Raw genomic sequence first — 26,220 nt, forward strand, 5'->3', positions numbered from 1 at the left:
TATGATATACAATCTTAGAAGATATGATTTGTAATCTTGAAGATTTAATTGTAGATATCCTTTAATCTTAACCGTTGATGTAATTGATCTGTACCGTTGGATTTGGGGAGGCTTAACTATAAATAGAGGCCTCTCCCTCATTGTAAAACAACTTGACTTCACTTGAGTTTTGGGAAGCAATAAGAATTCTTGAGAGCATTCACTCAAATTTCTCTCCCTCTCGCGTTCTTATTTTCTACGGTTTGTTCTTATTTATTCTTTGTTCATCTTCGTTTTCAACCTTTGTTATTTAATCCCTATCTCCTTGATTTTTTAATTCTCTTTTATATTTTATTTTTTAATAATTTAGTATTATATCAAATTATTTTTTATTAAATTCTATATTATGCATTGTTTTAAAAAATATATTTCATTTAATTGAAAAAGTTTTTTTTTCTTAAATAAGGCAATGTTTGGTGTTTGGAAATTCGGGAAATAGTGCCTTAACATGCTGGGTTGCGATTTTTCGTTTGACTAAATAACAAATATCCTTTTAATAAATTTTCAAAATTATAAGATAATTTAATTACGAGGATTTAAAACATCGTGTCCTAACATGCTGGATGTAATGTTTGTATACTTTCGGAACAAAGGAATCTCAAGTTTCAACTTTAAATTGTTCAAGTTTAAAATCTTTTCAAATTTCGACATTAGGACAATAAATAATCAACTCGGTACCAATTTGGGCGTTACGAGGGTGCTAATCCTTCCTTGTGCGTAACTGGCTCCCGAACCTATTTTATTGAATTCGTAAACCAAAATGTTTATAAAGGTGATCTAATCATACCTAAAAGGTTGGTGGCGACCCCCATTTTCAGTTTTCAAAAAGTCGAACCCCGTTTTTCAAACCCCTTTAAAAATGGTTTTGACAAATATGAAGGAGAACTCACATATTTATATAGAATAAGAATTAAACTTAAAATTTTAAAAATTTCAAAGCCTTAACATTATCATTTCAACTCAGGTTTTTTCTTAAATATTGAAGTATGTCAGTAGAGTATTGAGTTGTGATTAAAATAGGTAAAAATAAAAGTTGACGCACCCTATCTCATTCCCATGCTTGGTCATTATAAATATGCTAACAAGTTAGATTTCGGTTTTTAAAATTAAAATAAATTTTTCACTCTAAAATTAAGTAATCATTTAAGTATTTTTTGAAAATAAAATATATGGTTTGTAATGAATGATTGTTCTAATATTGGAATTGATTTGCTAACATTAGAACTTTCAAACAAGTGATTTTAAATGTGAATTCTGGGTTTTAATAAGTGTTTTCGAACTTGAATTTTCTAAATATCTATGGGAGTTTTGTCAAAATTTTATGTTTTCAAACATGCATTGAGTTTGATTTAAATCGAAGCTTTGAACGGATTGATGTAATTCCTCAGTATTCGATCATAACTTCTAGGAAGGGTTTAAGCTGTTACATTTAGTGATATCATAGTTGAGTTGAAAAACTCAGGCTATGATTTTTGGGTTTAAAATGAGTTTTTGATTTATATTATTTAAAAAAGCTAAGTTTTTTAAATAGTTTTTGCAATAAATAATTATATTGATTTTTGTATAAAAAGTAGAGTTAGAAGTTTATTTTTCTTTTGTTTCATTCTCCAAGTGTATCAAATATAAAAAATGATATTCAAATCCTACCTCATTTAATTTATTTGATTCTTTTTTGAGTCTTACGGATTAATTGTTGTAATAATAAGATTGAGTATGATAAATAAGATTAAAAATAATGGTGATCATATATATCACGATAATAAATATATTAAAAGAAATTGAAAAAATAATTTGAGTAGTTAATTTTTTGCAATATATTTACAGCTAAACCTATCCATTTTGATTGCGAATCAATTTAGGTTTTTAAGTTATAATTATATTAATATAGTGAAAAAGTTAATTTTTTTTAAAAGTATTAAAATTAAGTTGTATAATTTTATGAAAAATAAAATATAAATTTAAAATTTTAAAAGATTAAATTATAATTTTATTATTTTTAGGAGTCAATTTTTTTTTGTTGATATTTAAGAGTCAAATTTAAGTTTCTAATTTTACAATGTCGGACCGTTGCCGACAGGATGGCCCCTTGCTGCCGCTCTTGTATTAACATTTCAAATAATTACTTATTATAAATAGTACAGTAAATAATTAACTTAACAATTATAAATTGAATAACTTGAAATTAAATATAATAAATAATAAATATGAAATACAACTCACATATTATAAAAAGTTTCATTATTATTTTTTAAAATAGTATGAAATATATGAGGATTGTTATGTGAGCTACTATGTTTAAAAATTAACAGTTTATTTCCATTAAAAAATATTAATTCAACTTTTTTTAAAGATTTATGGTCAAATATGATTTTTTATAGAAAAAGATTAAGAACCAAATTTAACTCTAGAAAAAGGGGTCAAATTGACAAAAAAAATTAACTGTTGAGTACTAATTTTGATGTTATGCCAATTCTAATTAGTTTTTAAACTTCAAATTACGTTAATTGGGTCTTTAAAATATCAGCATAGCTAGTAGTTAATCTAAGTGTTAAACGTCAATTAGGTTATGATGTGGAACATACTTAAACACGCGGATTAAATTAGAAACTTATGTATATCTATCACATGAAAAATTTAGATTTGACATATTGAAAAAAAAATGTCAATTAAATTTGATCTATGCAGTAGATATATATGTCTTTCCAATTTGATCTATAAACACACTTCAACTCAAATTTGAATTGGCATCTAATATCTAAGGTAATTGTATGGAATGACTTGATTGATATGATACTAATACCTTGAGGACTGAATTAAGATATTTTAAAAATTGAAGATGAATTTTAAATCTGTATAGATTGAGAACATTAGGCCGTAAATTAATGTGTTTATTGTCAATTAGTCACTAGAATAGTATAGTAGTAAACAAGTTACGTTGCTTAGTCCTTGTTCCAACCTATAAATACATGCAAAAGTTGCACTCTTATCCTCACAGATTTTGTGCCAAATTTCTCATATTAAGCTTTTGAATATTTGCTTTTGATCAATCGAAATGGCTTCACAAGTTTCTCAAATGCCTTCTTCATCACCCCTTTCTTTCAATAAGGATGAAATGCGTCCCAAAGCCGATTTTCCGCCTAGCATTTGGGGAGATTTCTTCCACAACTGTCCCGACAAGGTATACGTACATATAAGCATATTGATATATAATCTTAACATATTATTTGTTTAATTATTTAGTGATTCAATGCGAAGAAAATTTTCATTATTTTGAGCAGAATATTGATGCTGAAACTGAAAAACGCCACCAACAATTGAAAGAAGAAGTGAGGAAGATGATTGTGGCACCAATGGCTAATTCAACCCAAAAGTTAACCTTCATTGATTCAGTTCAAAGACTGGGTGTGAGTTACCATTTCACCAAGGAGATCGAAGATGAACTAGAGAACATCTACCATAACAACAATGATGCCGAGAACGACCTCTACACTACATCTCTTAGATTTCGAATACTCCGAGAGCATGGATTCAATGTTTCATGCAGTAATTATTTGAACAACAACATATTGTTTTTAAGTTTCTTGAGTATATCATAGCATGGAATGTTTGATAACGATATTTCATTTTGGTTAATTTGATCTCAGACGCATTCAACAAGTTTAACGACGAGCAAGGGAATTTCAAGTCATCTGTGACAAACGATGTTCAAGGATTGTTGGAACTTTACGAGGCCTCCTATTTGAGGGTTCATGGAGAAGATATATTGGATGAAGCAATATCTTTCTCCGCCAACCATTTAAGCCTTGCGGTGGCATCTTTGGACTATCCTTTGCCCGAACAGGTTTCTCATGCTTTGAAACAATCAATTCGAAGAGGCTTGCCAAGGGTTGAGGCAAGGCACTATCTTTCAGTATACCAAGATATTGAGTCCCATAATAAGGCTTTGTTGGAGTTTGCCAAGATCGATTTCAACATGTTACAACTTTTGCATAGGAAAGAGCTAAGTGAGATTTTTAGGTATGTTTTATTAATATTTTTCACCTCTTCTTTTTTTTCTTTTTCATCTATTTTAATTTTTGGGTGGATGGAGTTGAATTTATAGGAGGCATCATCCTCAATATAGGAGACTAGTTGCAAATGCTAATATTTGAATTTTAAACGTATTAAATAGCAATAGTTAAAAGTGACGACATGAACCTTAGATTCATCTTTTTCACCTATTTCATTCTAGTTATATATATTTTAAAATTTGAGATTGCCAATTGAATCAAGAATCTAACCATTTACTCATCCAAAACATGAATGTGAAACTAATTAAACCTTTAAAGATTCATTTTTTAGGTGGTGGAAGGATTTAGACTTTCGAAGAAAGTTGCCATATACAAGAGAAAGAGTCGTTGAATGCTATTTTTGGATCTTGGGAGTGTACTTTGAGCCCCAATATTCACTTGGTAGAAAGATGATGGCAAAAGTGATAATAATGACATCTATTTTAGATGATACATATGACTCATATGCAACATATGATGAGCTCATTCTCTATACAAGTGCTATTGAGAGGTATGTTTTTAATTTTTTTAATAGGTTAGATTTCTTTAATTGGAGATTAACATTCAAATATTTATTATGACAAATGATCGAATATAACGATGAAGTTGGATTCAGGTGGGAGATCAAATGCATATACCAACTTCCAGAATATATGAAACTGAGCTACAAGGCACTATTAGATGTTTATGAAGAAATGGAACAACTGGTGGTTGAGCATGGGAGACAATATCGTGTCGAATATGCGAAAAATGCAGTATGTATCCAGACAAACATTTATTTGGTACAAAAGAGATAAGATACTAGCTAAATTCTAGATTTGAAAAAAACAATTAACTTGAATAACAATATATAGTCATTTAAATATTATTATAGAATTTGATTTGATATTAGTGATAATTGTTAGGATTTTGTTGCCTCAGATTATACGACTTGCTCAATCCTACTTTGTGGAGGCCAAATGGACTCTTCAAAACTACAAACCATCATTCGAGGAATTTAAGATTAATGCATTGTCATCTTGTGGTTATGCCATGCTTGCTATTACATCTTTCGTCGGTATGGGAGATATCGTAACACCAGAGACCTTTAAATGGGCAACCAGTGAACCTAAGATCATTCAAGCTTCCACAATTATTTGTAGGTTTATGGATGATATTGCTGAACACAAGGTATAATAATATGTTTATATAATCACAAGAAATCAAACTCTAACTCAATAATTAAATATCTTTTTACTGAAATCAAACGATGGTTTTTATCCTGATCTGAAACAAATGAAGTTTAATGTTTATATGTCAAATGTTTAGTCCAATAAGAAAAAAAAACTAGTTTTATTTTAGGGTTTATGTGAGGAAGTATTGTCAATAGAGGTATTTTATCATCACTATACAAATAAAGTTTAATATATTGACAAATTTTAGGGTATATATTGATAGAATAATTTTGATTTATTACGGATGCAGTTTAAGCATAGGAGAGAAGACGATTGGTCAGTAATCGACTATTACATGGAAGAATATAGCGTAACAGCACAAGAGGCATACGATGTATTCAACAAATATATTGAGAGTGCTTGGAAAGATATGAATCAAGAGCTTTTAAAACCAACAGAAATGCCAACAGAGGTTATGAATCGTAGCCTAAACCTTTCAAGGGTAATGGATGTGCTTTACAAGGAAGGAGATGGTTATACATATGTTAGAAAATCGATCAAAGATGCAATCACTTCGTTGTTGGTTGAGCCAATCACACTTTGAAATTATATTAAGCTTGTTGTTTAAGGGATGGATATTAAGTTTTAACTAATAATGTCTTATAATATTTATACAATAAAAGAAAGTACAAGTCGATTGTCTTTCTACTTATAGCCTTAATAAATCAATAAAGTTCTTTTCAAGCTTTTCGTTGTGAAAATTTTTCTATTTTATTTAATTATGTTTCATATATTTCTTTTGGGTATAAAAGAATATGTAATATAAAAATAGGATGAGTTATAAATACAAGAATTAAGATAAAAAGACCCACTAATCATTACCAAGAAAGGATTGTATGAAACAGTGACGCCACGTCATCTGTATCCCTTTCCAATAATTTTATGCCATATCAATATTCTTATCCTGAATTTCAGGATTTTATCCTGAATTTTAGTATTTTAATTTGGATTTGATTTTTTTTAGGATAAAATCCTGAAATTCAGGATAAAAGTACTGATGTGGCATAAAACTATTGGAAAGGGATACAGATGATGTGGCATCACTGTTTCATACAATCTTTTTCCATCATTACCACTTGAAGTCTATTGAGATAAATTTTGAATTCTTTATTAAATTAATTTTGTAATTGATTAATTACCAATTAAAACCTCAAATTTATAGCCAATCCCAAAGGATTACTAGTCAATTTCAAATTTGTGTACATGTAATAAATTTTTTAAAAAGATAATATATTTTGTAATGAAACAATTCAATACAAATAATATTATGTAGGTGATAAAAAATATTGTAATCAAATAAAATATATTATAATTTATGTTATACAATGTGGAGACACATGCTTTTCAGGGCGGTAATCAGGAAATTGGGGACGATGTTGTGTCTCAAGAGTTGCCAAGAGAGGCTTAATCTGTATATGTGGGTTGAGGGTTTGTGATTGAACAACTTTTTCGAATGAGACCGAGTTAGTGAAAGAGATTAATCACTTAGAGAGCGAGGAAAAGGGAAAGGACTAAGTACGAAATAAGAGGAGTTCTAGTCCTACTGACTTGAATTTTTAATCTAGGAAACATGACATAATAGTTAGGTCTCAAAGGGTTGAGGCATTTGTGAGCATGTGTTAGGTTTCGATTTGTGTTTTTGTGATAAGAGTCGTCGGGCGAATGTTAGCAAAAAACGAGAGCATGTTTTAGATGTAAATCTGTTGAGCACCATGTTAGGGATTATTCATGACATTCTTTTAGCCAGTTGCAAGCTTCGGCTTAGAGTGGGAATCAAAGACTGATTTGTGCAATTAGGTGTCAAGAGGATCGAGATGCATCTGGCTGCAATACAGATACATTTGCAATTCATGTCAAATGTACCTTGCATTGATTAAGTGTTTGGTAGTACTTAAGCGTTTGATTGTCATTGGAGTTTCAGTGACTTTGAGATTGCGGAATCGTTAGTGCTATTTCTGTAAAAAGTTTCTGGAGACAAACCGAGTAATTGAGTAAGGAGTTTGTTAGAAATATTTTCTGGATTGGGAGTGAAATATAGCAAGTTTCATTGGAATCAGAGTTGTGCAGCGATAGCGTGGTAATCAGTGCGAATGAGAAAATTTTAAATTTGGTGTTTAAGTATATGGTGTGCATTGTAATTAGAGTTGTGCAGCGATAGCGTGGTGATCAGTGTGAATGAGGAAATTTTAAATTAGGTGTTTAAGTATATGGTGTGACAACGTGAATTTCGAGGACGAAATTCTTTTAAGGAGGGGAGAGTTTCCACATCCCAAAAATTAGGTTAGAAGAAATTGGGTGGTCACGTCTTAATTTTTAGTTAAGATTGTGAAAATTTTGTTAAGTGAATTAATTTGGTTCAGTGATTAAGTATTGTGTTTGTGTGTAAAAGATTTTGGGTTTGAAACATTTTCCTTGTATTTTTGCTATTTTTTCCCTAAACACTTATGTCGAAACCATTTTTTTGAAAGACGGGGTCAACTTTATTTTGGAAATGAAAACGAGAAAATGGGAGTCGCCACCGATCTTTATTAGGTGTGATCGGATCACCTTTGTTTTAATAAAACAATTTTAGTTTACTAAAACAGCATTTTGGTCTACGAAATTCAAGAGAACAAGCTCGGGAGTCGGTTACGTGCAAGGATTAGCACCCTCGACACGCCCAAAAATTGGTACCGAATTGATTAGTTAGTGTCTTAATGTCGAAAATTGAAAATCGAGAATGGATTTAAAATACAATCCTTTTTTATTAACGTCGATTTTTTAAAAAATGCTTGAATTAGATCAAAAGATTGCTAAAGATTCCTTCGTCTCGAGATATCGAAGTATCACATCCCGTAAGTTAGGACACAATACCACAAACTCCCAAACGCAAGTTTGTCTTTAATTTTAATTAGAAATCCATGTATTTTAAAACTCAAAAGGGTATTTGGCAATCTAGAATCAACAAGAAAACCGAAACCCCGTAAGTTAGGGCACAATTCTTCGATGCTCCAAATGCAAAACATTGCCTTATTTTGAAATTTTTGCTTTTGAATAATAGTGAGTGCGATATTTAAACAACGTACGTTATTTGTTTAGGTTAAAATAAAACGATCTAAGTTGGATAAACATGTTGAAATTACATCCATGACACGATGATACGAAAAAAAGAGTAATGAGCGTGGACGATAGTACATGAATTCAACATTATACGGATGACTAACAATAATACAAAAGTACAAAATGAACGAATTAAAATACACACAATGAAAATAATCACATGGCATATGTCACTTAAATACCAACAATAATAATCAAAAGAATGAAATAAATAACATAAAACCATTTAGAATAAATAATGAAACAATTTTAAATGAGTAATACATAAAAAATGGGTTTAAAATAGATATTATAAAAAACAATTTAAAGTGGATAACATAATACAATCTAAAATAATTAATATATAAAGTAATTTAAAATAAAATAATGTAATCTTAAAATAAATAATATATGTAACGATTCAAAAGAACACATAGAAAGTCTAAAATAAATAATACATGAGGAGTAATAATAAATAATACATATAAAAACAATATAAAAAAAAGTTTAACATAAATAATGTATGAAATCTTAAGATAAATACTAATAAAAGGGTTACAATAATAAAAGAATTTAAGATAGTTTTCATATAAAATAGTGTAGCTAAATAACGTATGAAAAGAAACTTAGAATAGATAACATATATGATAATTTAAAATAAATATCGTGTAAAAATATTTCAAAATAAATAATATGTATAGTAGTTAAAATAAATAATATATATAAAATATTTCAAATAGATAGTAATTTAAAATACATAAGACGTAAAACGGTTAAACTAATTAACAATGAAATGATTTAATATAAATAATATAAGATAAAACAAACTTAAAATAAATAATAAAAAAAAGCTGAAATAATAAATAAATTAATTAGTTAAATAGCCTAGGACTAGGTTGAAACTGAATTGAATTTAAAGTATAAATCACAAAATAAATGAGAAAGAACTAACAAGGATCGAAACAAAACATGCCAAAACAGGCGGGGACTAAATGGAAAAATATTCCCTAAGTTCCCTGCGCCATGTTCAGCATGGTAGCTCGAGGGACTAATGTAAAAACAGAGCAAAATCAAATGGCCAAATTTAGAAAAGAAAAAAAGGATAAGGACCCCAACAAAACACGCTCTATCTAAGGAATGAGGGCCTAATGGGAAATTATTCCCAATCCACAAAATGCGCAGTTTCATGGGAATTGAAATATAATAAAAACAAAATTATGCGGGCTAATTTCAGATATATAAAATAAGAAAAAGGGTGAGATTAACTAATATAAAAAAGGCGGAGGGGTTGAAGAGGCAAATAACCCCTTTTGGTCCAAAACACGCCGACCTTGTCCGCCCGTGGGTCGAGTTCGAGTTGCGCCTGGGCGCATATAACCCCAATTTTTTTTTTTAAATTCATTTCAGCCCAAAAAAAAAACAACAGAGAGCTTTTGCTCTCTTTTTCCCCTTTTGTCTCCGACGGTTGGGGTTCCCCATTGCCCGCCGAACCGCCATCGTACCCGGTGGCCGATGAAGCGCGAAGACGGGCTTTTTAGCCCCGTTTCAAAAGGAAATCGAAGGTCTAGCCTTCTTGAGCCAAAAAAAACGAAAGAAGAGATCCTCGCTCCTTTTCGATCCTGACGACGGAGGAAAGACCTCTGACGTCGTAACCGCGGGCGATCCCAGTGAGATCCCCCTCTCCTCTCCTTTCTTTTAATTGTTTTACCCACTTTTATTTATTAGGTTTGTAGTAAAAAAATAAAAAAAATAAAAGAAGAAACTAAAAAATGAAATGAAAACAAAGAAAAGAAAATCAGAGATCAACTTCAAACCTTGGTTTTGTTCTTTTGATTCCAAAAATGTGTCTGTTACATTTTTTGTGTTTGTGGCTATATAGCCGAATACAAAGTGCTTTAGTCTAATCTCTGTTGCTGTTTTGCTTCGTTTCTGTTTCCTGTCCTTTTTTGCCTTTTTGTTCTATTTCTGCTTCTTTTTTTTTCTTGCAGGTAAGGTCAACGAGGCTGTAGATGGCCATTTTGGTGCAACGGGGCCGAATCTCGGGCGTGTGCGTGCCGAGGGCGCACATGGAGGCGCGGCGCCTTGGGCGTAGTAGGGTTCCTGTGTTGTTTTATTTTTGGGCTATTTTTCTAGGCTAGGTTTTTTTTTTAGTTTGGGCCTGTATTTTATTTCTTTTGTTTTTGATTTTGGTATCTGATGGGTCCGGGCAGTTTTGGCCCATTACAACTTATCCTTGAACATCTAGGCCACGTTTGGTTCAGTGTAATGGAATAGGGTTGTAATGGAATAGAACTGTAATGGAATAGAGTTGTAATAGAATAGAACTGTAATAGCAATTCAATTGTTTGGTTGAATGGAATGGAATAGAATTGTAATAATATTCTTGTGTTTGGTTGAATGGAATAAAGTTGTAATAGCATAAGAAAAGAAGCTGAAATGACCAGAGTACCCTTAGCAAAAATTTTGTTAAAAGGATGTTTATTGTTATTAAATTTAATAGGATTATTATTAGATATAATTTAATAAAATAATAATACATAATTTAACCCTATTTTAATAAATTTATTATTAATTATAATTTAACAATAATAATATATAATTTAATAATATTCTTAATATAGCAATTATTAAAATATAAATTAATAAAAATAATATATAATATTACGAAAAATAATATACAACCTACTTTATTATTTTTAAAATATAATGCATATTTACTGTGTTAGAATATTATTAGTAAAACAAATAATTTAGCATATATATCATAATCTCTATGTTACTTAAAGAATAATTTAAAAGAATAATTTAAAGAATATATTGTCTCAAATATTTTTACTCATAGACAGATATTGATATACAGCAAAAGAACTAATGAAATTGTTATATTGTGTATATATATTTTTAACATATTTTCGTTAATTTATTTATGCTGCTAGACGTGTATAATATAAAAATTTCATGTAAAAGTGAATATGAACAATATAGATTTAAATTTGTAGTCACAAACTCTCATACAACTTCATTTTTACATGTGCCAAACTTCACAATGAACATTGATTAAAAGTATCTATTCACAAAGAATAGCATTAAGGTTTCTTTAAAATATTGACCGAGAGTATTCTATAGAATCAAATATGATAATACAAGACTATTTTAATATAATATATATTAATAGAAAATTATTAAACATATAAAGCTTCCCTGCATCAATCACTGAATGTATTTTAGAAGTTGGAAAATACAAAGCAAGAATACCAATAGACTAAATATACTTGAATAACATGCAACCATTGGCTCCTCTTCTTGAAAATTTGTAAAGCTTTTGCAGTTGCAATCAATGGAAACTCAGTATCCTAAGCTACCCATTTATTAAATCCAAGAAATTAGTTACAGCAATTGGAAAAGGACCAACGATGGCTACTGCATACACTTCCCTGTAAAAGAAAATAGTAATAATAACAACTCAAGGTCAGGGTCAATACAAGCCAACATAATAACATACAATAGTGAATCAAGGCAGAAAAGTAGTCACTTGAATATCTTTCAAGTAGCCTCTAAAATGAGATAAGATACAAATCAAAAAAAGAAAAGAAAAGAACATATATAATGAGAAACCAAAAAGTGTTTGAATTCAATCATGGCAGAACAATATTCACTTTGGCATCTTTCCCCCAATCCGTAATGTAAGATATAACATAAATGTGAATGAAACATAGAATGTTGAATCAATGGTGAAATACATCTGCATTGTTCATTAGATAAACAAAGGCATTAGAATTCAATCATGGCAGAGCGGTATTCATTTCGGCATCTTCCCCCAAACCGTAACATAAGATATAGATACAAGTTGGCTAAAAGAGTGTCCAAATAGTAAAAGATGTGAGACAAGTTAAGTACGGCCATTGCAAACCAATCTGTTACTGCATCAACAGAGAGCTCTCCCTCAAACCCATACAATAGTGTCAATTTAATATATCAGCAGTACAGAAAAAAATTGTAACAAGTACAGAAGACATTTAATTACAGTAATTGGAGATATAGAAAAATGTATAATGTAAACATAAAAACAAAGATATTGCTTTTCACTATATAAAAAAACCAGTGCTTCATGTATTTTACTTATCCTTTATTAGTATTTATCCTTTTTCTCTTTTGAATTCAAACCTCAAATGTATCTTACCGGATAAGACAGTCTGAAGTTTTACACCTTGATGGGAAAGCAACCAACCACTGAAGGAAGACTTATATACATTATTATTAAGTTAAACTGAAGGTAGAAGTGCTTGGTCATGCTGAATTTAAAGTTTCAAAAGGATAAATGAAAAAACAGCAGTTTCCAGTTGTGAGTGGTATAGCATGTAGGCCGAAGAGAACTGAGCTAGTTCATACAGAAAGAAACATAAATTGCTTCCATTCAGAGAATACAATCTGAATTCCTCCATCATTTGGCTGCTTCATGGCACCAACATTTCGCTCAATAATTGGCATAATTGGCAGCACAATAGTGGGGATTATATCATCTTCATCACAAAACCATGACTTTGTCATTCCAGATTGCTAGGTATAAGGTGTTGACACCATTTTTTTTGGATAAAACGGGGTCGACTTGGATTTTGAAAAAAAGAATGAAAACAGGAGTCGCCACCAATCTTTTTTGATGAGGTGTGATCGGGCCACCTCGAAAAGTGGTTGTTTTTAATAAACAATTTAATTTTTATTAAAACAACGATTTTGGTCTGCGAAATTCAGAAAAACGGGTTCGGGAGTCGGTTACGCACGAGGAAGGGTTAACACCCTCGATACGCCCAAAATTGGTACCTGGTTGATTACTTAATGTCTTGGTGTCGAAAATTAAAAACTCGAAAAGAATTTAAAAATACGATCCTTGTATTAAAACGTTGAAAATTTTCAGGAAAAAGGAAATATTTCACATTATTCGAGAAAGAGAATCATATCCAGTAAGTTAGGACAATATCTCGAATTCTCGATACGCGAATGAAAAAGTTTATTTAAGACATCTTAGCCATCTCGAATTTAAAATGAGATCACAACCAGTAAGTTAGGATGCGACCCTCTTTTAATTTCGAGATCATTTAAAGCTTGATTTTGGAAAGATTCGTGTATTTAGATTTATCGAGAAAACCGAAACCCAGTAAGTTAGGGCACGATTTTCTCGAATCCAAACACGAAATGCCACTTTAAAAAAAGATGTTATTATATCAAGTAAAATTAAACACAAAATCCTAGTGAAAGCAAATTATATTTTTTATGCATGGTAAAACCATGACGAATATGAAAGTATAAAAATGATATGAAATGCGATATCAACATAAAATAAATAAAAGTTGACCTTACAACATACAAACAATAAAATATAAAAACGAATAAAATTAATATATTCAATTAGAATAATAATAAAAATGAAAAATTAATATATTCAATTAGAATAATAATAAAAATGAAATAAATAAATAGTAAATACAAAATAAAACAATGGTAATGAATAAAAATATAATATATATATACATATGTTAGAATTGTAAAGTATAAAATCATGAAAATATCAAAAATCTATATACATGAAAATATATGTAAGTATGTATATATATATATATTAAAAGGTACGTATGAATATGTATGTATATACATATATATATTTTGAATTATCTAATAAAAAATTTTATGTAAGTACACATATGCACGTATATGTATATAAAATTAGTGTATATATAGATATATAGATACTTTTATAAATTATAAAATAGATAAAATATGAGTATTTATATGTATTAAATGAATTATATAAGATATATATGCACTTATATAATAATAATGATAATATAACAGGAAATATAGAAACAAAAATAATAATAACATTAATAAATATAGCAATAAAACAATGAACTAAATAATAATAATAATAAAAAGGACTAAGTCGAAATGAAAACAAAATACTGGGCGAAATTGCAAAAATAAAAAAACTAAAAGGACCAAATTGTGACGTGCACTGAAAGAGGGGGGACCAAAATAATAAATAAACCGAAGCCATCAAAACGCAGCGTAGCAATAGACTAAATTGAAGCAAAAATAAAATTTTGTGACCAAATTAAAAATAAAAGGAAATAGCAAAATAGGACCAAATTGAAGCACGCCACAAATCGGAGGGACTGCGCGCATCAATAGCCCGAAGATTAAAACACGCGGATCCTTCGGGTCGGATCGGGTCGACGCGCGGATCCCCTTACCCAAAACGACGCCGTTTTGAAATTAATATAAATACTAAAAAACCTAAAAACAAAGTTTAGAAACCATTTTTCTTAAAAAACAGAAAGAAGCTCTCTCTCCCTCATTCTCTCCGGCCCAGGGGCTGGTCTAGGGCTCCGGCGAACCTCCGCCGAGGCGCCACCGCATGTGGCGGCCGGAGGTTCAAAATGGAACCTCTCCGATTCCTTTTTGAAGCCAAAGACCTCTTAAACACGGATCCAAGGTCGAATCTGGTGAAAGGTGAGCCCAACCCCGCCAAACGAGGAGTATCCGTCCGTCTCCTCCTCCTCCGGTGCGGCACAGGTATGGTTTTCCTTTTCTTTTTCTTTTTAGTTTCCCTTTATTTTTATTTATGTATGTAAAACAAAAAAGAAGATGAAAATCGAAATAAAAAAACGAAAAGAAAAGAAAGAAAAATAAAAGGATTCACCTTAAAAATTTTTTGTTGCTATACTTCTCTGCTAATATGCGTTACAAAGGTCGAAAAAGAAAAAAGATTCAGAAAAAAAAAAACCCCCCTGTTACAATTCATATTCGGCTTATATAGTCGGTTCTCCCTTCCTATTTTTCATTTGCATCCTTTTTTATTATTTTGTCTTGGCTGTTGCGTGTTTGGTTTCATCTTGCAGGGAGTCAGAGGAGTTGGTGGAGCAGGTGAGGCCGTGCGTCGGTGGTCAGAGGAACGGCGGCAGTAGTCAGGACCGATTAGGTTTTCTTTCTTTCTCTATTTTTTGTTTATTTTGGGCTGGTAGAAATGGGTTTGGGTTAATTGGGTTCTTGTTTTGTGTTGAATTGGGCCTCGGGCAAAATGGCCTGTAACAGCTGCCCCTCTTTGCTCGTTGTCGTGTAACGAGAACAGAGCAAAGACCAAGAAAGGCCAATTTTGTCCGGTCTTGCCGAATCTTGACTTCTTCTAGTGCTTCTTTTCTTCAAATAGCCTCCTTCCAGTCCACTATGTCTTGTTGCTTCGATCCACTCCACTGCACTTCAGAGTGATGCGTCCTGTAGCCTTTATCTTCTTCGTAGCAACTTCAGGGGGACGAGGTTTGTGGTTTTCAATCTATTCCACTGCATCTTCAGGGAAATAAGACTTGATGCGACCTACTCTGCTGTAACCTCAGAGAGATAAGATCCTTTATTTTAACCCACTCCACTGTAACTTCAGGGAGATAGGATAGTGTCCTTAATCTGCTCCGCTGCAATCTCAGGGAGATAAGATCTCTGGCTTCAATCTACTCCACTGCAACCGATAGATGCAAGGCTTTGTTTTCGATCTGCTTCGCTGTTAATGTAGGAAGGCAAGATCTGCTTCTTTAACCAGCTCCACTACAACCGAGAGAGGCAAGGTTTGTGTCTTCGACCTGCTTCACTATCAATGCAGGAAGGCAAGATCTTTTGTCTTCAACCAGCTCTATCACAACCGAAAGAGGCAAGGTTTGTGTCTTCGATCTGCTTCGCTGTCAATGTAGGAAGGTAAGATCTTTTGTCTTTAACCAGCTCCACTGTAACCAATGAAGGCAAAGCTTGTTTTCGATCTGCTTCGCTGTTAACGCAGGAAGGCAAGATCTACTTCTTTAACCAGCTCCACTGTAACCAATGAAGGCAAAGCTTGTTTTCGATCTGCTTCGCTGTTAACGCAGGAAGGCAAGATCTGCTGTCTTCACTGATCTGTTCTCTAAGGAACATGACCTGTATAATGAACCTAATTATGCCTAATGATTAGGATGGCATGATCAAAATGAATCAAATACTACTAACTAGATGTGAAGGAATAACATTCAAAATGTCATGAAAATGATTCCTTAATGCTTAGTTTATCATCACACAAAAGCTTATTAAGGCTTTATTCACTGACGTGCTGCACCGCCTTCTTGCTCGGCTAGCATATCCAAAGAAACACTTAATCTGATTGCCCCCCACTGTGCACGTCAAAGTTTAATCCACTGGGACATAAAATTTGTACCATCAATCTCCCATTGTAACCCGATGGTAGAAAGGTATGGCTTTTCTCAATCTTCTCCTATCGCAATTCAATGATATTGAATGTGAAACTCTTTGGTCATTTACCTCATTCCCAAGGTGTCATACCAAATGCTCATGCACAATTGCAAAATTTTCTTCTCCCAGAAGACCTTTTCCTTTTGCTTGGTAAACAACGCTTGTTGGCTCATTGAAGCTTTGCCACCAACACGACATCTTGTCATTTTGTTCAATCAATGCATTTGTCATCAAAATCCAAAGAGAAAGTCCAAACTTAGACTCTTCCTTCTCAAATTTCCAACCTTCAAATTTGGCATGTTCTAAACAATAGTCCTGTTTCAGGTTCCTGTATTATTTAGAAACTTTTCAGAGTAATATGCAAAACTTCCTTTGTGAAAGTTTTATTAGTCCATTAATCATTATTCCAATGCTTGCAAAAAGGTCATAACAATGGATAAGAATAAAGTTGGTTCTGAGCATAGCTCGAAAGAACAAATTATCGAAAATAGTGAAGAAGGACAACAAAAGAATTAATTGGGAATGTATATCTTGGAAAGAAAGAAAAAGTATTCCAAGAACAACAAATAACATGAGAATTGGGTGCCCCAGATATCACAGCTTGGACTTCTCTATACAAACTTTCTGAAGACCCTTTTGAGTTGGACATGTGTTTAGAAGATCTACAATGCTCTGTCGATGCCTCCAAGATGTCGCCTATCCTTTCCTGTTGATTCAGGCATGGCAAGGTCAACACATGCCTCAATATGAACAAAACTTGAGCAGCTTATATCACCTCATGCCCCATTTTGATCAGTATTTGAGCCGCCCTTTTCGGGTTTTCAGCTCAGATCCCCTTTGGCCTAAGGCGCCCTTTGCGGGTTTTCCCCTTAGCCTCTCCATTTTTACTCTTTTCATTTTCCATTTTCATTCTTCATCTTTTTCTTTCTTTTTTTTTTTTGAACTTCATTGTCTTACAATACAGTGACAAACTGTGATGTCTGATTTTGAACCGATTACAGCCCTCAACTATCATGTTGTCATTCCAGTTCAATACATTTTCCCATACCATCATCTTTGGAATTCTATATTGGCATATGATGACATTGACGCATGCTGTAGCCTTTCTCCATTTGATGAAGTAATTAATGATCTCAATAGTGAAGCAATGCCCATTAGAAGCCTTCGATAATGGTGATGTCCATGCCCCATTTTGCTCAAAATTTGAGTCACCCTTTTTGGGTTTTCAACTCGAAACCACTTTTGGTCACAAAGCGCCCTTTTTGGTTTTTCGCCTTGGCCTCTTCTTTTCTTTTCTTTGCTTTTCATATTTTTAGTTTGACTTTGATTAATTTCTCTTTTTCTTTTTATTTTTTTTATTTTGATTTTGATTTTGTTTTTTTTCTTTTCCTTTTCCCTTGTTTTTTGAATCGGATCTAAACTCTTGGGATTAGGCAAGTCCTTGTTATCCCCTTCAAAGGATCTTCTCTGATATCGAATTTCCTTTATAGAGCCTTTTAGGGCAAAACTACAACTGGAAACTTTTGATCTTCTTCTTCCATCGGGATAAAATCCAGCAACATCTTGAAGGGATAGAAACTCGACTTCAAACGGGCAGAGCTATGCTGAATTGACGAGAACGGTATTGCCCCGGCAAAGAATTGCATCGTTCGCACTGTAAATTTCTGACATCGTGCTGTTGTGCAGGTTTTATTATAAGAATCGAGGCATACCCTGGTATGATCATACAAAGACATCTTTGAATTTTTCGTCTCTGTAGGCAGGTCAATTCTAGTCTTCATCGAGCTCACAATTTCTAATGATTCACTGAGAGGTAGGATCTGTTTATCCTTTTGTTCTACCATCCTCAACAAGTTTGGAGATAAGCTACGATCTGTGTCATCTTCAAAGTCGTGAGATCCCTCAAAACACATATCTCGCTCAAAAGGAGGTTCTAAGTCTGTAGCAGTGTCATTCATGTCGTTGATATCCAGGGACCTATTGTAGGTACAAAATAATATATAAAGAATGTATGAATTTAAGAATAAGTATCTGCACAGTATGATTATGAATGAACGAAAGAATGATTTGGATGGAAGAATAAAAGAATGATCAATGAAAAAATATTAGTTCAAAAGATCGCAAAGATGCATTCCATTAGAATAATGACGTTCAGACATAAGCCTTTTTCACAAAAGACTTCTTGTTGCTCTAGGCTGAAAGCAACAAGTGTGTTTTGAATATTACTCTGAGTAAGCTCTAAATACTACAAAGGTTTCTTTAGAACACTCCCAGGTTTATAAGGGCGAACATCTAATAAGATCCCTTTTCAATTATGCCTTCATATATGGTATTGATGTGAAAACTTCCCAACACTTTCTCATATATTGCGTTCACCCCATTGTTAATCATGATTGGGTGGCGAATTTTCTGCATTAGATGAGTCACCAAACTTGACGACACCCATGTTGATAAGCTTTTCAACCAGTTTCTTGAAGGCTATGCAGTTCTCTATGGAATGCCCCGTATTTCCCGCATGATATTCGCAATGTGCATTCGCATCGTGCCATTTGGGGTACGGTGGCTGTGGAGGTTTCGTGTAGAGAGGGGCAACAACACGTGCGTTGAATAAGCTTTGATACAACTCCTTATATGCCATCGGAATTGGCGTGAATTGAAGGTTCTCAGTGCCTTGCTTCACATACGATTCTTGTCTAGATGAACCTTGCTGACTAGTAATCACCTTTCTTGGCTGTGTAATCGATTTGTTGTAGGTGTTCACATTGCTCACATCATTTTCCTTCTTCTTTAAGTCTGACCTTCTATTATTCTCCCCAGCATCAATCTTTCCACTTCTCACGGCACTTTCAATCATTTCACCGCTCATGACTATGTCTAAAAAACTCATCGAAGCACTTCCCAACATGTGAGTGATGAACGGGGCCTTCAATGTGTGGATGAAGAGCATCGTCATTTCTTTCTCTAGGAGTGGCGGCTGAACTTGGATAGCGACCTCCCTCCACCTTTGTGCGTATTGCCTAAAACTTTCATTAGGCTTTTTCTCCATATTTTGAAGGGTAATTCTGTCAAGGACCATATCAGCTACATGACTGTATTGTTTCATAAAGGCTTGTGCTAAATCCCTCCAAGAGCTAATCTGGATACGCGTCAATTGATTGTACCACTTAGACGCTGCCCCTGTGAGGCTATCTTGAAAGCAGTGTATGAGCAGTTGGTCGTTGTTGACGTATCCGGCCATACGCCTACAGAACATAGTAATATGAGCTTCTGGGCAGCTGGTCCCATTATATTTCTCGAATTCCGGCATCTTAAATTTGTAAGGAAGTACCAAATCCTGAACTAAACTCAGATCTTTCGCATCTATTCCAAGAATGCCGTCGATACTTTCTATCGCCCTAAACTTCTCTTCAATCCATTTCCATTTCTCCTCAAACTGCTTTGGTAACTCCTCCTTCATCTTGTCTTTCTCCGCTACTTCATCGAAGTCCGGGACAACCAGATTATCGTCAGGATTAGAACCAGATCTGACCTGAAGGTTCTTCGGTATTGAAGCGTCACCTTGAAAGTGCTGAGGTCTAATCGAGACAGAAGATCTTCGTGGATGTGGTTCAATCTGAATTTGCGCTTGCGGTGGCGTGTATCCTGGAGAAAAAGTGGCTCATCATTGTTTCCTTCTTCATCGCAAACCACAGGATTTTTCCCTTTATCCACTCCCTTGGTTATTAATTGCGTCAATTTAGTCATTAGTTCATCCTGAGACTCCTTCATCTTTTGTGCCATGTCTTTCTGGATCTTTTCCATATGTTCTTTCATTTGCACTTGTAACTGGTCTTGCATCTCTTTTTGCGTTTGCTCCAGTTTCTCTAATCTTTGATCCATTTCTTTGGCTTTGCGACGAGTACCGTAAGGATGTTTGGTTGATTGGTTTTCCAGATTAGCTGAAATAATTTTACATAATTAGGGTCACTTCGTGAAAATCTAATGCATATGATGCAATGTAATGCAAATGCATGAAATGAATGCCTAAAGAGACGTTGATTCTGATTCAATTACATTTAGGAAACTTTTCTAGAAAGCAAATTCCCTTACATAAAACGGATACATGCACGACCTCACCCTCGTATTCCAAGAAACAACATCGATTTTTTCTTCATCCGCATGTTTGAGGTAATCTCACCAATAGATGCCATTGCTAGCTCATTTTCTTGATCTTGGTCGCGATCCATCATCTGCCCATCTTCATAAGGCTCGTCAGCTTGTTGAAGGCTTTTGGACAATCGTCTCGAATCCCCAGGCCACCAAGCAAGGTCACGAACTCTTCCATCGCCATTCTTGTGTTTCTCAGAATATGTTTGGGAAGTCGTATTGTTTTCCACTTTATCAAGGAATTCGTATTCCATGACAAGCTTTCTAATTTAGTAATTGGATTTGAATCCATATCTCTTTCCTAAGATGCAAATGCAATGTAATGCAATCATAATCAAAACACAACAAGAAGGGTTAGTACAAAACATAAGCAAGCACAGAAAACAAAAAGTACCTAATCGGGTAGATACTAAGGGTTTGGAGTGGCTCTACCTAGGTTAAGTTCCTAAGTCTACTATATGAGGGTTGGTTCTAAAGTAAGGGTACCCGAACCAGCAGATTCCTCGATCCTCACCCATTATAGGCTCATACGGACTGAGTTCAGTTCAGGGGAATACATTTCCCTATGGCCATGCGGAGATGAAAATCTCACGAAGACATAGGTACGGATGTATCCCGAAAGCGATTCACTATCCCATGCGGAGGTGAAAACCTCACGAAGGCGTAGCTTCTCACTCCCACTTAAAAGGGTATGACCAACGGTCATGCAATGCAATGTGCAAAAATACATCTGAACTTAAACACAGCAATTATGAATCACAATGACGAAGATCATAATAAAGATAAATAAAAATACAATGAAAGGATCGTATATTTAAACTAGGTTTTTGATTTTTGACAAAAAGACAAAAAGTAATCAACTCATGGCTTGACTCTTGTGTTTGTTCCCCAGTGGAGTCGCCAAGCTGTTGACACCATTTTTTTTGGATAAAACGGGGTCGACTTGGATTTTGAAAAAAAGAATGAAAACAGGAGTCGCCACCAATCTTTTTTGATGAGGTGTGATTGGGCCACCTCGAAAAGTGGTTGTTTTTAATAAACAATTTAATTTTTATTAAAACAACGATTTTGGTCTGCGAAATTCAGAAAAACGGGTTCGGGAGTCGGTTACGCACGAGGAAGGGTTAACACCCTCGATACGCCCAAAATTGGTACCTGGTTGATTACTTAATGTCTTGGTGTCGAAAATTAAAAACTCGAAAAGAATTTAAAAATACGATCCTTGTATTAAAACGTTGAAAATTTTCAGGAAAAAGGAAATATTTCACATTATTCGAGAAAGAGAATCATATCCAGTAAGTTAGGACAATATCTCGAATTCTCGATACGCGAATGAAAAAGTTTATTTAAGACATCTTAGCCATCTCGAATTTAAAAATGAGATCACAACCAGTAAGTTAGGATGCGACCCTCTTTTAATTTCGAGATCATTTAAAGCTTGATTTTGGAAAGATTCGTGTATTTAGATTTATCGAGAAAACCGAAACCCAGTAAGTTAGGGCACGATTTTCTCGAATCCAAACACGAAATGCCACTTTAAAAAAAGATGTTATTATATCAAGTAAAATTAAACACAAAATCCTAGTGAAAGCAAATTATATTTTTTATGCATGGTAAAACCATGACGAATATGAAAGTATAAAAATGATATGAAATGCGATATCAACATAAAATAAATAAAAGTTGACCTTACAACATACAAACAATAAAATATAAAAACGAATAAAATTAATATATTCAATTAGAATAATAATAAAAATGAAAAATTAATATATTCAATTAGAATAATAATAAAAATGAAATAAATAAATAGTAAATACAAAATAAAACAATGGTAATGAATAAAAATATAATATATATATACATATGTTAGAATTGTAAAGTATAAAATCATGAAAATATCAAAAATCTATATACATGAAAATATATGTAAGTATGTATATATATATATATTAAAAGGTACGTATGAATATGTATGTATATACATATATATATTTTGAATTATCTAATAAAAAATTTTATGTAAGTACACATATGCACGTATATGTATATAAAATTAGTGTATATATAGATATATAGATACTTTTATAAATTATAAAATAGATAAAATATGAGTATTTATATGTATTAAATGAATTATATAAGATATATATGCACTTATATAATAATAATGATAATATAACAGGAAATATAGAAACAAAAATAATAATAACATTAATAAATATAGCAATAAAACAATGAACTAAATAATAATAATAATAAAAAGGACTAAGTCGAAATGAAAACAAAATACTGGGCGAAATTGCAAAAATAAAAAAACTAAAAGGACCAAATTGTGACGTGCACTGAAAGAGGGGGGACCAAAATAATAAATAAACCGAAGCCATCAAAACGCAGCGTAGCAATAGACTAAATTGAAGCAAAAATAAAATTTTGTGACCAAATTAAAAATAAAAGGAAATAGCAAAATAGGACCAAATTGAAGCACGCCACAAATCGGAGGGACTGCGCGCATCAATAGCCCGAAGATTAAAAACACGCGGATCCTTCGGGTCGGATCGGGTCGACGCGCGGATCCCCTTACCCAAAACGACGCCGTTTTGAAATTAATATAAATACTAAAAAAACCTAAAAACAAAGTTTAGAAACCATTTTTCTTAAAAAACAGAAAGAAGCTCTCTCTCCCTCATTCTCTCCGGCCCAGGGGCTGGTCTAGGGCTCCGGCGAACCTCCGCCGAGGCGCCACCGCATGTGGCGGCCGGAGGTTCAAAATGGAACCTCTCCGATTCCTTTTTGAAGCCAAAGACCTCTTAAACACGGATCCAAGGTCGAATCTGGTGAAAGGTGAGCCCAACCCCGCCAAACGAGGAGTATCCGTCCGTCTCCTCCTCCTCCGGTGCGGCACAGGTATGGTTTTCCTTTTCTTTTTCTTTTTAGTTTCCCTTTATTTTTATTTATGTATGTAAAACAAAAAAAGAAGATGAAAATCGAAATAAAAAAACGAAAAGAAAAGAAAGAAAAATAAAAGGATTCACCTTAAAAATTTTTTGTTGCTATACTTCTCTGCTAATATGCGTTACAAAGGTCGAAAAAGAAAAAAGATTCAGAAAAAAAAAAAAACCCCCCTGTTACAATTCATATTCGGCTTATATAGTCGGTTCTCCCTTCCTATTTTTCATTTGCATCCTTTTTTATTATTTTGTCTTGGCTGTTGCGTGTTTGGTTTCATCTTGCAGGGAGTCAGAGGAGTTGGTGGAGCAGGTGAGGCCGTGCGTCGGTGGTCAGAGGAACGGCGGCAGTAGTCAGGACCGATTAGGTTTTCTTTCTTTCTCTATTTTTTGTTTATTTTGGGCTGGTAGAAATGGGTTTGGGTTAATTGGGTTCTTGTTTTGTGTTGAATTGGGCCTCGGGCAAAATGGCCTGTAACATAAGGTATACACACTGCTGATATTAATGCAACTGACAACTTTAATATAAATAAGTTCAGTCTTCATCGAAGAAAATCAAGCGAAGTTATGTTCATCTAACAATTTCTACCAATCAGGGAACTCCCTCTATATTCCAGTAAACTGTCTTAAAAATTAACACTAAAAACAGTAATAGGGAGCAAAGTTATATTTTAGCAGGTTATAAGAGTACCACTAACCATTCCTGAAGAAGAACCGGCCCACTGGTTTTCTCTCAGAAAGGTAGGCCGGAACTTGAACCTCACCATGTCATAGATAACTAAGAACTGTCACATCTACATTGTAATGAGCAAATAAATATTCTTACTAGATCCCAAACTTTAAGCAAAAGAGCATACCAATTCTTTTCCACGAATTAGCAAATTGAGCAGATTGACTGCTGCCAGATGAATACACCTAAATGTAAATATCATTAGAATTTATTATGATTTAGTAAATCATTATGGGGGGGTTGAACCGCAGATAATCCATGATAAAATTGCATAAGCACTAACTGGTAATAATAAATCTAAAATCCATAACCATAACCAAAAGCAAACAGAACATGCATATTCACCAGTGTAAAGGCTCCATAAGAATTCAAGCTAAACGAGTAGTGTGTTAATTCACAACTATAAAATCTACTGCATATCTGCTCATATAATTCACAACTGATACAAGACTTGAGTTTAGAAATTCAATTGAGAGAACTTTACTCATTCAAATTGCATCTCTACATGCATGTATTTCCTCATGAGTCGAATAATAGATGAGGTGAATTTGGCAAATACCTGGCATTCCTTGTGTGGCTTGGCTTTTGAAATAACCCTAAAAATAATAATTTTCTTAAGATTTGGGCATCGTTTTAGTAGCTCCTCTACTCTCCTCCCTTTTCCTTCTCCTAAAAAATACGAAAAGGTATACATATACAAACAAATATCCGGTAGGGGAAAATATGTGCAGAATAGATTAGCTTCAGGTACTGTAACTGAAGGAGAATCAAATTGGATGACTTGATTCAATTTGTCTATGATTTTAGCCGAATCTTTGAGAGGAGGAGTTGACTCGAATAATGAATCGATCTCCTCGTGAACAGTTGCAGAATCCATTTCAATTCCCTTTGGACAAATCATCAGAAACAAACAAAAAAAAATTCAATCAAAATGCAAAACAAACCCTAGTTGAATTGAACTTACAACAAAATCCAGTTGATTTGGCCTCCAAGTTGATCTGCTTCCTTTTAGATTGATTTGAGCTTGAGATTGTCGAATGACCAAAAGAAAAAAAAAGTTGAAACCGTTAGAGAAAATTTAATCTAAGAAAGGGTATTTTTGGAGGAGAAAAAAAGGGTCATTCGATGGAGAGGTTGGAATAGCCATTCGGCACCTCCTCCCCGGAATGGCTATTCGGCGATTTTTAGAATGAACCTGTAATCTCCATTCGATGTTTTGAGCATTCAGCCAACCAAACGGCTATTTTCCTTTAAAGTTTTGAACCGTGTCGTAATGGAATAGCAATTCCATTGAACCAAACATAGTGCTAGTTTATATATTATTTTTGTTCAATTGATAACAATGATGAGCCTAGTGGTTTAATGGTAGGGCTTTAATTAGCTTAACATTTGGTCTTATGTTTGAGTTTTCATGTGTGCAAAGTGGGAATTATGTTTTTATTTTAAATTTGGAAGAAAGATCTATTTGGATGATGACTAGATAGTGGAGTTGGGTAATTAGAATTTGTTTTAATTTAATTTTATTTTATTTTATTAAAAAAAGGATATATATTATTTTACTTTACTTTTCTTTTCTTTTCCCAAAGTTCCCCCTATTCCCACGTTCCCATTTGTTTTGTTTTATTTATTATTATTGTTTCTTTTCTTTCTTTTCACCTTATGCTCTTCATCTCTTCTTTTTGTTCTTTTTGCCATCGTTTTCAATCGGTTTTGATTCTATTGCTTCTATTTGATCGGTTTCAATCCGTAGAGGT

The 26,220-nt window shown here is 33.2% G+C and overlaps 2 protein-coding genes and 1 long non-coding RNA gene across 9 annotated transcripts; 2 read left to right on the top strand and 1 right to left on the bottom strand.

The window, feature by feature from the left end:
- The first annotated feature begins 3,025 nt into the window (after nt 1-3,025).
- On the top strand, nt 3,026-6,003 carry LOC107918992 ((+)-delta-cadinene synthase isozyme XC14). Its single transcript, XM_041110768.1, has 7 exons — nt 3,026-3,217; nt 3,318-3,582; nt 3,684-4,056; nt 4,381-4,599; nt 4,705-4,843; nt 5,010-5,258; nt 5,553-6,003. Exons 1-7 carry the CDS (start codon nt 3,092-3,094, stop codon nt 5,844-5,846), a joined length of 1,665 nt encoding a protein of 554 aa, XP_040966702.1. The 5' UTR covers nt 3,026-3,091; the 3' UTR covers nt 5,847-6,003.
- Nucleotides 6,004-9,440: 3,437 nt separating this feature from the next.
- Nucleotides 9,441-10,758, top strand: LOC107918500 (uncharacterized). The gene is made up of 2 exons (XR_001690124.2): nt 9,441-10,047; nt 10,369-10,758. It is a non-coding gene; the product is annotated as an uncharacterized lncRNA (long non-coding RNA).
- Nucleotides 10,759-11,820: 1,062 nt separating this feature from the next.
- Nucleotides 11,821-25,760, bottom strand: LOC107920369 (uncharacterized). 7 transcript variants are annotated; one of them, XM_041110769.1, is made up of 5 exons: nt 25,223-25,760; nt 25,026-25,135; nt 24,594-24,651; nt 24,435-24,514; nt 11,821-12,122 (listed from the first exon to the last, which is right to left on the bottom strand). In XM_041110769.1, the coding sequence occupies exons 1-5, from the start codon at nt 25,365-25,367 to the stop codon at nt 12,033-12,035; spliced, it is 483 nt and encodes a 160-aa protein (XP_040966703.1). In that variant the 5' UTR covers nt 25,368-25,760; the 3' UTR covers nt 11,821-12,032. The 7 variants fall into 7 exon arrangements, 6 of the variants coding, with proteins under 6 accessions (XP_040966703.1, XP_040966708.1, XP_040966705.1 ...); XM_041110774.1 differs by lacking the exon at nt 24,435-24,514 and having other exon boundaries at nt 25,223-25,751; XM_041110771.1 differs by lacking the exon at nt 24,435-24,514 and having other exon boundaries at nt 11,821-12,294; nt 25,223-25,750.
- Nucleotides 25,761-26,220: the final 460 nt, after the last annotated feature.

Source organism: Gossypium hirsutum, chromosome A04 (assembly GCF_007990345.1).
Source record: "Gossypium hirsutum isolate 1008001.06 chromosome A04, Gossypium_hirsutum_v2.1, whole genome shotgun sequence".
NCBI lineage: Eukaryota > Viridiplantae > Streptophyta > Magnoliopsida > Malvales > Malvaceae > Gossypium > Gossypium hirsutum.